The 12,127-nt window shown below is 37.5% G+C and overlaps 1 protein-coding gene across 1 annotated transcript in view; it reads left to right on the top strand.

Annotated features, from left to right (window-relative positions):
* The window catches only part of ANKFN1 (ankyrin repeat and fibronectin type III domain containing 1), a 62,464-nt gene that overhangs the window by 37,567 nt on the left and 12,770 nt on the right, over positions 1–12,127 (top strand). The window contains exons 8-12 of the mRNA XM_075043857.1: positions 2,961–3,060; positions 4,227–4,359; positions 4,973–5,089; positions 8,847–9,062; positions 11,195–11,361. Coding sequence (XP_074899958.1) covers positions 2,961–3,060; positions 4,227–4,359; positions 4,973–5,089; positions 8,847–9,062; positions 11,195–11,361 — 733 coding nt within the window. The remainder of the gene's footprint in view (positions 1–2,960; positions 3,061–4,226; positions 4,360–4,972; positions 5,090–8,846; positions 9,063–11,194; positions 11,362–12,127) is intronic.

The raw sequence follows: 12,127 nt of genomic DNA, 5'->3' as shown, positions 1-12,127 counted from the left end.
ATTTGCTTCATTATTCAGGGTCACCCTAAGTGATATTTAGCTGTTCCACTGGCTGTCTGATTTGTGGGGCTAAGATCTCAGACAATTTTGCACTGAGGTAATTCCATTTACTTCACATCTGCCCCACTTGAGGAGAGGCACCCACTTGTCTAGTGATAGGAAAGAATTCCAGATGATCTTCCTCCTCAGAGAAATGGCTCGGCATAACAGACATTCCTCTAGAGCAGAGACCCCAGATGCATACTAGCAGCCTGAGTATGCAACTTTGTTCTCATTCTTCCACAACTGACTTATGTTGCTTTAAGTATCTGTTGTATTTAAGTGAACTGCAAAGAATCATTTATATATCCTACTTGAGAAGAGAAAAACTGCTAATGTTGTAAATGTACCTTTGTAGTTAATTGCCTATTTCAATCCAAGTTTGAATGCTTCTGATCTAAATCTAATCACTGGAAATTCTCTAATCTTGGCCACTATTTGTTTGCTCCTGAGCTTCTATTAAAAGAGCTCACAGCTCTATTGCTGTATCATTTATTAATATAAACTTTTTTTCTTACTAGTGCTTTTCTATAAAGGTTACACTATGTTATTTATTAGTTAATTAAATAACAGACAAAGTTCCATTTCCTGTAGATCCAAATTATCCTCTAATCTCAGCTCCTGTTTTTTGGTTTCTAGACACACTATACTGTAAAACAAAAGCAAATAGCAGTGTAGGATAGTTTACAGCCTCCATCTAGTTTTACATTATTTCTTTTGCTGTTGGCTTCTGTAAAGCTGTGGACTAAACCCAAACCACTGAATAGCCCAATAACATATATTTCGCTTGCAATGTGCCCTCTTATTTTAATGCTGCAGTCTCTGGGTGTTTATATAGAATTATGTTGCTTTGCCTTCAGCAATTTCCTCCTTCATTCCCTCCACCCTTAATACAGAAGAAAATAAAAATTCCATAATTAGAATGAAATTTATATTCCTAAATTGGTCTTAACCTTGGAAGAAGGAAACAGTAGGACAGGAGTTTTCATGTAGCATTTGGTTTACCTTACTCTGATATACTGAAAAAGTTTACAGTAAAATAAAACTTACCTGAGGAGATATGGATAGAAAAACAAATGAATTTTTTTAAAAGGAAAAGAAAACAAAGATCAGTTGCATCAAAGAAGCAGTCATAGATTTGGATGAGTCTGTTAAAACACATTGGAGAATATGCCATGGAGAACAAGTTTGCACTGGAAAGACAATGGATTTGATGATCTAATAATTCTCATACATCTGAATTGTATGATTTCACCCCCAGTATAACTTTGTTCTCTTTGTACTTGCTGTTCAGCAGAGTGGTAATTATTGCTAACAATGTGTCTTCTTTCTTTGGTTTTCAATGTGCAAATTATGGTGCAAATTTATTCATCATTTAAAAATATGTTGAGCACTTCCACAGATGGGGTTTTGACAAGAGCAAATTTAGATGTTCTTTAAATGTTCAAACTTAGAACTCACTAGGGAGACACAGATAGACACCTCCTATTCTGCATTGGAGGTAAGTAAGTGGGAAATACATTACTCTGAAAACACCTAAGCAGACTGATTAGCAGCTTTCAGCAAATAGTTCTTCATGAGTCATACTGTTTCCCTACAGGAGAAGGATGTCCCTAAAAATGTTTCACACTTCAGTCTGGATGGGTATCCATGCTTCATCCAAATAAACAATCAGATCCTGGAAAACCGAGATGTAGTTTCACATGTACATTTTTCTTCTTGTCTTTCTTTTCAGATCACAGTAAATATCTGAAGAATTAATTCTTTTTTTAAACTAAATGTTTCTGCTGTTTCTCTTACAACAGCATTATACAGGAGGGACATCGCAAAAGACAATGCAAAAAACCCCGAAACAGTTTTAATCGCTCGTTCCTTTTGAATGCTATATGTGGACAACAACAGACAATACATTACACATTATACAATCCTGCATGTTCCTGACTGCCATCTATTGGCATACCCTCTGAAATCTGCTTACAGGTATACAGGTGGACACAGCTGTTTCACAGAGCCTGTGAGTTCCAGTTCCCACTGGAAGATTTTTCTTTGGCTTACAAGGAAACTCAGGCCATGCATGAGAGAAGGAAAGACATTAAGTCAAATTCATGAAAGTGAAAAATAATAGAATGTATAAAAATGTAACCACATTTTTTACAATATTGGGCAAATATTTGAATTTATAAAATTCTTCTATTGAGAGAGCTGGTCCAGAGATCCTTGCAGGCACATAGCAGGTCTCAGCTTTGACATTAAGTGAACAAAAGAGTTAAACACCTCTTCCTTGGATTCCAGATTACTAGGGAGCAAATGTAACTGTGAAAGCTCTGAAGCAATACAGGTGAGTGGAAATTCTTGTGATGGGGAAAAAAAAAATCCAAACAAAAGCACATGCATTTAATGTGATACAGAGAAAGATGAGGGTCAATCTAGGTGTCTCCTTAAAACTTTTACTTAGGTTAGACTGGTGATGCTGTGATGATAGTGATTGTCAAGGCACCAATTATTCAGTTCTTAGAAGTTTAAGCTATATATGGACAGAAACTGAGGAATTACAACACCCTAAAATGTTGGCTGATGGTTCGAATCTCTTCTTGGGTTTTTGAGACCACTTGCAAACTTCATAATCATTCTCAAAATTAAGAGTACTGGTTCAAGCTACACTTTGCCTAGGAGCAAAACATTTTTACCAAGTCTGAGTTTGCTGCAAGTAAGGAAATTGTTTGCTGTTGCATATCATCAAGATAATGAAAACACAAACAAAAGCTTGTATTTGAGCATATTTCTAAATATTGTCTTTTGAAAGGAATATAGTAGGCACTGATTGAAATTTAGCATTGTGGTTCAAGAGGCAAAGGTTCTTTATGAGATACTAACTGAAATTTAAGTGCTGGGTTTGGTTTGCTTTTTATTTTCCATTCTAGAAAGTTCTAAATTACAGAATGCTGGTCGCAAGCAATCAGTTTCCAGAAGCCTGAAGCACCTTTTCCACTCTTCAAACAAGTTTGTGAAGACTCTGAAACGGTTTGTCATTCATTTTATCTCTCAAACATCCTGAGGTTTAGCTAGCAGTTGTTGCTCTTATGTAATGGTGAAAAGCACTTTAGAAATATATGTGAAGATTCCACTACCAATGAAACAGCAATCAATCAGAATGAACCTGATAAATTCACATACATGTAAGACTGGTGCAGCTGATAGGAAAATAATGCTCCAGTTCCTACTGAAATCAATAGAATCTTTTCATTGTAACTGTTGGAAAAGGGTTTGAATTGTAACAGAGAAATATTCTGTGCAAACACAAAGTGTAGTTTCTGAGCTTTTTTGGAAGTACTGCCTCTGCTGCTGCTCAGTAATGAAACTATGGTATTTATTTCATTCATAATATAAAATGCAGAGCTCGGATAACATGTTTTAATAGTCCATTGGCAACAGGAAACACATCTAGAACTCTCTAACATCTTTAGCTAGGTTTGCAACCCAGTGTGACTCAAACAACCCTCAGCCTCGATAATTTGTTTTAGCAAATGGAAGTTGCTTCTTCTGGGTTATTTCTTCTTTCATTGCCACGAGTGTTCAGTTTGCTTTTTCTTCTTTGTATTTTGATAAGAGTTTGATTTTTTCAGAGGAGCTCTCCAGAGTCTTTAAACTCCCTAAGGCAACTACTTAACCTATGTAACTAATTGCAAGGGTAAATATTGAAAGGAATGATCTCTATAAACAGTTTTGCAGATATGCTGGCCAAATTACACTCAATTACACTAACATAAATCTGTAATAACCTGGCTGATTTCAACTGAGTTACTTCAGATTTACTCTGAAGTAAAAGAGGGCAGAACTAAGCCCATTAATGATAAAAAGTTTTAGTAAAATTCCTGATTTCTAAAGGGCATAAAGCCTCCATTGTGTACTGTTTACTCTGACAAAATTCTTACTAAAACTGATGTCAGTGGCTTGCACAGATTCATAATTTCTTAGATTCCTATAGTCTCACATTATCTAAAGTGATAAGCTTCCCAAATATTTTTCAGAATTCACTGGCTGAAGTTGCATGATCTATATAACACAGAAGTTAAGACCAGATTGTTTGATTTGTCTCCTCAGAACTTAGTATCTTTGATTCTTTGACTAAAATTTGGCATGGATGTGAATAGACATGAACACCTGACAATGTTTCCTTCTTTCTTTAGGGGACTCTACTTATCTGTTATATTTTTTTACAAAGACAATTTATTAGTAACCAACGAAGATCAAATCCCAATTGTGGAAATTGATGACTCTCATAGTAGTTCAGTTATGCAGGACTTCCTGTGGTTCACAAAGGTAACGGGAGCCTAATTTCATATATTGCTTCTACAAATTTGTTGCTGGCAATGCGTAGGCCTTAGCTCATCATTCTGAATATATGAAATGATGTCATTAAAATCTAAATGATTAAGTGCTTTACATTTCACTCATGTTAAAATTTCATGAACCATTTATATGGATTAAATTCTGATTGGGTCACTGACAATGGCAAAATTAACTCTTTTAAATGTGTGGTCCTACATAAGTGTTTGCTACTTGGGTACATAAAAGTTTTATGAACATTTAGAGGAAGAGCCTAAAGAAATAACTAGAAGTTTGAAAGTTGGTATTATGGTTATGCCATCATTCAAGATATCTTCACGCTATTTTTTATACCCCAAAGAACAGTACATTACTTTTACACAATAGTCAAAAAAACAATTTAAATAGGTGCATGATGTTTACAGAACAACTTCTGTGTCTGATTCAATATCTGTTTCATGTTTATCTAGGCAACTCATTGCCATCTGCAGAAACTCAGAATGAGCAATATCTACTGATTTCTCCAAGTCCAAAATGCTTTTAGTTTCATTTCTGCTTTTGCAAATGCTGAGAACAAAAACTGATTGAACTGGATATATTTTTGCAGTTGTCTTGTATGTGGGATGATATCAGATGGCTAAGGCAGAATATGTCTGTATCCATGTCCTCATCAACAGCACTTCAAGCCAGGCAAAAGATGCTTTCGGCAGCAGCACAGCTACAGGTTCGTTGCATTGCATATTTCTAGCTATTAACTTAGTGACTTTCTGATCTCTAAGGGATAGTACTGCCAGCTGTCCTATAGTTCACCACTCCCCACTGGCCTGTTCTTGAAGCAACGTTATCATGTACAACAAAATGAGCCACTGAGCCTCTCTTGCCAGCTGGAAGGAAAGAGTAAAGAGTAGGAAAAAGAAAGGAAAGAAACAATAGTGGCAGATGAAGAAACAAACACATATGAACCAGTAAATAATGACCACAGATAAGCCTAAGGGTTTGCAGATTGGGAATTTAAGAGTTATAATTCTAACATTTGCTGCTTAAAAGCCTCTTAGAAGGCCTATTAATTATTCATTATTAATATATTAATGAAGCATTTAAACTCTGGGTAAGATTCAGCACTCCCTTGAGCTACATGGGAACCTGCAGCAGTAGGTAGCCTCTGTCCCCAACAGGAAGGACAAGTAGACTGCTGAAGTTGCCAAAATAGTACTCTTGATTCACCCATGGCTTACAAACTGCTCAAGTACAGCTTCTAGGGCAGAACTATGCTGTTTGACAAACAGGATGGCTATGCTGTTGTGGATCATCAGTGGGGAAATAAAAATGAATGTTTCATTAAGTTCTTAATTAAGCTGCCAAAATTTTTAAGGTGAAATGTACCTTTGTGCAGAGAACCAGTCAGAGACCTATTTAGACCCTTAAAAATAGAGACTAAGTGGTGCATAGATCTTGTGGTGACCCCTCAGCACAGTGGTAAGGACAGCAGCACTACATGCACTACTCATATCATGTTGTTAAGGCATAGCAGTGACTCTCAGGACTGTTCTGTTCCAACCTGTGCTACACATACAGCCTGAGTGGTACTGAACAGGTCACTTAATCCTTCTGTGTCTCAGTCCACTGTTTGTTATGCAAACAGTAATTACACTTTCTCCAGCAGAACATTTTGCCATTTATTGTAAAGTTTCTGAAGAATGGGTTTCATGGTAACACAAAATCTCTAGCTGGAAGGCAGACACTTCCATAAAATATTTACTTTTGTGGGAAAACACATTTTCAAGAAGATGTGTGTACAATTCTTACAGAAAAAGTATATCCAGGCCTCACTTTCTCCTACCTTTTGTTTGAATGAAGTCACCAAAGCTTCCCAGAAAAGTCTATGGTACAGTCATGGAATTAATGAAGATCTTCATATTGCTTGGCGCATGTATTAGCCATACGGCCATCCCTCTTGTTATTGCCAGTCAATGCAATAAGCTAGGTTTTATAGCAGCTATGAGAGCCAGATACTTTTGGGGCATTATTAAGAATATCCATGTGGGGTTTGTTTTACCTTTTTTGGCAAAGCACGCTGTACAGGAGAGTAGCCTTCCTGGGCAACCACCTGTCTTGACTGATTTCCCCAAAGTATCCCGAAATATATGGAATGCCAGTCTGCTGTACCTTTATTGGAGGACCACCTGTGTTAAGCAGCAGCTGCTTGTCAGTCCTTTGAGCTGTCACTAGAGAAAGTTTTAACTATATCTGCTGAATGTTCCCTCTGGTGTGGTTAGCTCAGCTTAGGTAGCACGTATTCCTTTGGTTAGCTCAATTTCATTCCCTCTGTGCAGATTGCCTTTAACAGAGCATTGCTAGTATGCACAGACTACACTTCGAGATAACCAAGATTCCTAGTACTTTGTGATATTATTTGCTACTGGAGATGTTAAGAGCAGAGCTAGAAGCACAGAGATACAGCAAATGTGTCCATGTGGTATATTGCTCTGTTGAATTTCTGGCAAATTTATTGTCCTTAACGTTTGTTCTGTTAGCTTGGGCCCCTGATGAACACAGGGATTGTCACCGGTCTGCCAACCTCTAACAGTGTGTGGCCTAATGGGATCCACCAATGGAAGGATCTCAATAAAGTTTATACGGTTGAATACATTTTATTGAGGCAGTTAATAGACTGACTCCGCAGGAATTTAGGGCAGAATGGAAAAGATCAGTGACAACACAGCTGCTAAAGGACTAGATCAGTGGATTCAGAGACAACAGGGACTGTAATTTTGCCTGTTGTTACCACGAGACAACTAAAGCAAACAAAACACAAGTGATGGGGTGCCAAGCTAAGCAGACACAAAACTTTTTTAGCATACGAATTAGTCACATATTCATATTAGTAGGTACCCCCATTCACTATGCTGGGATGCCATTCAGAATATACAGTCAGTGACAGTAAAGAACTTTGTTTTCATCTAGGCACATTCATATGTTGCAGTGATTAATATGACAACTAGATGGCTAACATCTACCTGCAAGGATTTGACCCACCTGTGGATACATAGATTAATACAAAATATATACTCAAGATACCCAGTGTTAATCAGTTATGGAGGCTAACCTCAAAAGTCAGAACAGTTAAAAAAAAGAAGAGGCGAGGTGTTATATAGGCATCAGAAGTATGCCCTGGAGAGCAATGCATAAACTAAAATAGCTAAGTTATGCCACATAAAGGGCAGTCACTGTGCTGACTACCTAGAGTTTATAAATAATTTAATAATAAAGTTTATAAGTAAATATTGCCTGCTAAGTACAGATAAATAATTTCAGGATAATCTATCTGTTTACAGTGTCATTAAGTTAACCTACAGCTCTTCCCTAAACATACCATGGGCTACATTGTGAATTCAAGTTTTCATTTTAAACTACTCCCATCCCTATCCAGCTTACTGTAGATCTCTTGAAAAGTCGCAAAGTAATGAGCATATTTTAAATGTTAGGCATTTTTCTTTAAGACATCTGGGAATCTCTTCAGTGGCTGGTCACTGGATTGAGTGTGTTTGCATCTATAAGCAGATGCCTTACTGTGTGAGGAAAGGGATTTTGACCAAAATATGTATTTTATGTGGAGCCTTTTAAAATTACTCTTCTTTAATCCTCCCATATCTTCCTGAAGAGCTTTGCCCTGGCAGTTTGTTAGTTTCTGCCGGTTTTGTCCAGCACATTCTTGGAATTTGAAGTAAAAGGAAAAGGGTCCACATCTCTTCAAATTCTTCTGTGTTCCTTCACAAACACACTCCACAGTTTAGCTCCAGAATTATTTACATTCAACACAGATAGGAGGGCCTCTTGCTTTTGTTCCTGAAAATAATCCGAATAATTTTAAAGCAGAGAACAGAAACTGGATATTATAGTTAATGACCCTAACAGAAAACATTTGAAGTGTCCATTATGAATGATTTGGGGATAGAGGAAGCATTTTGTATCATCTCTGACATTTGGTTATGGGGAGGTTAAGATAAGCACCTAGCTCTTCAGTAAGTTCAGATCAGAAGGGCTTTATTGATACCAAAGGAATCACCACTAGACCACCACTGAGTGCTTTTGAAAATTGCATCCTTTATCTTTACATGACTGGGCTAAAATAGGAAGTTCTGACCAAATAAGTGAAATACTTTTCAGTGTTTCCTTTTACAAAGGCATTGGGTCATAATAGTCTTTCTGATGTTCTCCGTTAAATGTTGGACTAAACACTGCTGGACCAAATATATCAGAGGATCCACAATTCAATCCACAAACACAACCTAGGGAATAAGTTTTCCTTTTGCCACTGAATGATATGACTGTAGGGCAAGATTTTGAGAAACACTGTGTGTCTAGTTTTTATTGAAGTCAATAGGACGGATGTCAGTGAGCACAAAGTTAAGCTTCAAAAAAATACTACTCTCCTGATATGTGATAAATAACCTTAATTTTATAATTTGCTTGTTTTCTAGAATTTGCTGGGAACGCACAACTTAGGCAGAGTTTTTTATGAGCCAATCAAGGATCGACATGGCAATATGCTGATAGTTACTATAAGAGAAGTGGAGAGTCTTTATTCATTTTTTAATGGCAAATGGATGCAGGTATCCAAACTACAAAGCCAGAGGAAATCTCTTTCAACTCCAGAGGAGCCAACAGCATTAGACATCTTGCTTATAACAATCCAGGTAGTGCTTTGCTTCTCTTACTGTACATTATTTGCTTTTGTAAAACCTGTGCCAGAGCCCTGATTTTTGGGAGAGTTTTGTAGAATTTTAGGCCTTAATCCAGTGCCCAATAAAATTAATGGCAAGGCTCCCATTGAAAGCAAAGACTTATATTACTTCCAGTGGGTCTGGGATCAGATCCTTATTATGTAAAATATCCATGAGATTCTAAAGAAATTACTTCAAAGTCCTAGCAGAGAATAGTAGTTTCTATCAGTTTCGGGAAACCATGCTATAGAATTCTGTAGCAAGGGATATAAAAACCTTTAAAATTCTCTGGGATGTTCTTAAGCACCTATACAGACACAATTGCTACACTCCATAAGATTTTTCCATCCAACCTTGAACACTAAATCCAGGTTTAAAACCTTACTGTTCTACATAATAAACTTGTTCTGTGGGGTTCAGAGTTCCTTAGAGCCTGGTATAGTTGCTAAAGAATTCTTTACTGACCATAACCCTCTTTAATTTCTGCATAACATGCCCCTAGACTTCACAATTAGAAAAATACCAAGGTAAGGATTGATCTTAGAAGTTGCTTTGCACAGTCAGTTCATTTAACATCATTGAGAACCATGGGTTTTCAGCTCTTCAAGAATCAGGGCATCTGTAAACTCATGTTAAACGTAGACAGTTCACATGAAGATTAATGCATGTTTTCTGTAGGTAACAGCAATATATTTCTCCCAAAATGTCAGTAGCCAATCTCTCTAAAACTCAGTTGCATAGTTACCCAAAATACTACAAGACAAATCGTTGTCTTAGTCCCTTCTTTAGCACCCTCGACTAGACGATGACTGCTGTGATTAATTTTTGAATTAGAGGTACTTTCTTGGGCAGAGACTGTGCTTTTCAAACCGGAAACTGACAGGCAATCAAAATATACATTACCAGGTTTTAGGAACGTTAAAAAATTTCCAAAAGACAATAAAACTTACCTGATCTATGTTAGATTTAATGTATTAAAATGTGTTAAAGGTGTAGAAAAATGTCAATCTGGGCAAAAGTTTTATATTAAGAAACCCAAAATACAGGCCTGATCAGATTTCCACAGAGATCCTAGTGGAAAAAATGTTCCCCTAATGGTTTACACATTCCTATCTAATGCCCACCCTTTCTTCTATTACTTGTTTAATCATCGAATGGGTATTTTGTTCATGACGTGCTTGTGAAAATGAGGGTCTAATTGCATTGGTCAGAGCCAAGCATAGCACTGGCAGATAATTTGATGGTTCCAAGAGTAAAGGCATAAGGCCAGGTGTCTTACTACTCACCCATTGCAGAAGCACACATTTCTCAGGATGGCAGCAGACATCATTTTTAGGGTAGTTTTGGGGGACTGCTATACAGAGCCTTAAAAATGTCTCTGGCTTCAGCAAATATGCCATCATTATTAATTCCTTCTAAGCTCTATTTGTTGACAAAGCTATTTGTTCAGAAAACACAGCCAGTAATTAAATTTTGCAAACCACCAACCCCCATGCTCATAGAGATCTTCCTGTTGACAGCAGATGATACAGAACAGGTTTTTGAGAGATGCAGGCTGGGACTCTACAGGGATATTTTGGTGACCGTACTGCCTTATGCAGCCCCTCTCTCCCACCTTCTCCAGGTGATAGCTTTTTCTCAATGCTGCTCTGCTCCATCTGTGTAGCTATGCACCAAACCAGGGAACCGTTCTGGCTGAAAAAAATGACTGCTCCTTTCCCTGAGTTGTTTTTCAGCTGAATCAGTTCCCTGAACCAGCTCACTGCTGAAATGATCAGACAGGAGTGCAGAGGTGGGTGTTATTTAAGCTAGTTTAAATACTACAGTTGTAGAAAATTGAAACCTCAGTTTTTTAAAGCCAATTCCTGCATGACGTGGAGAGCTTAGAGGACCTGTGTATGACTTTCTTAAAGTTGTCCAAGTGCATCCAAACTATCAGAGATTATTTATATGCTTAAGCATGTGCTTAAATGCTTTGCAAATTGGGAACACTGTTGAAACAAAAAGATGGCTGTAAAAACATTTGTTGCTTTTTGATCTCAAACTCTTCTGCTTACGTGGAAAAAAAATGAGATTTTTATGTAGGACTGTTTCTCTTGAAACAGGACATACTTTCCTATCACAAAAGAAGTCAGCAACGCCTCCCCCCCGGCTTGTATCTGGGTTACCTTAAACTCTGCAGTTCTGTGGATCAAATCAAAGTGCTTGTGTTGCAGAAGTTGCCTAATGTCCTGTGTCATGTTAAAATCCGAGACAACAGCAACGTCTCCAAGTAAGTGAATATATACATATTCACACACACATATGTAGAGAGAGAACATTTGTTTTAACTTGGAAACAACTGATCAAATTTAAATGCTAAGGCAATTTTGCCATTGCAAAATTGTAGGTGCCAGCAAAGTTTGGCTCAGGTGTGGACCACCACAGAGATCAGCACTGAACTAAACAGGTGCACCTGGATCTTTCCAGCAATCTGAAGGCCTATCCAGAACACATACATATGAGCCCCCTGGTTTCTAAGGATAGTATTCTGTGGTTGCTCAAATTCTGCACAGTGGTAATGATCTTCCATATATCTGTTAGGAAGCTCATAGCCTGCAGCCTTGATTCAGCCTCCAGTGAATTCAATGTCAGCCTTTCTATTGATTTGCACTGACCATGGGCTGTTGGTGTTGGTGATTTTTCTGTGTATTCTCTTGTGTAGTATCTGGTTTCTCACTCTAATCCACAGCAAACATACAGCAATTAAAAACACATATTCAGACAAATGCTATCAGTCATTGAACTACTGTGCTCTGGGAAAGCCATTTTCCCCTTTGTTCATTGCTTCCCTTATCTATCGGGCAAGTGCACTTATTCATACCGCTCAGTCCTTGCCTAGTGGGCAACACATTTTACTGGCTTTTTTCTGGAGCTTTTTAATCCCATATCATTTCAGCAACTAACTGATAATTTTGCATGAGGAAAAAGGAACTGGATATCTATATGGATAACAAGGATATCCAGAATGTAGTAGTTAATACTAACAAAAATTTTGG

Source organism: Buteo buteo, chromosome 13, assembly GCF_964188355.1.
Source record: "Buteo buteo chromosome 13, bButBut1.hap1.1, whole genome shotgun sequence".
Taxonomy (NCBI): domain Eukaryota; kingdom Metazoa; phylum Chordata; class Aves; order Accipitriformes; family Accipitridae; genus Buteo; species Buteo buteo.
Note: the sequence above shows the minus strand (reverse complement) of the source record. Positions and strands in the feature narration are given on the sequence as shown.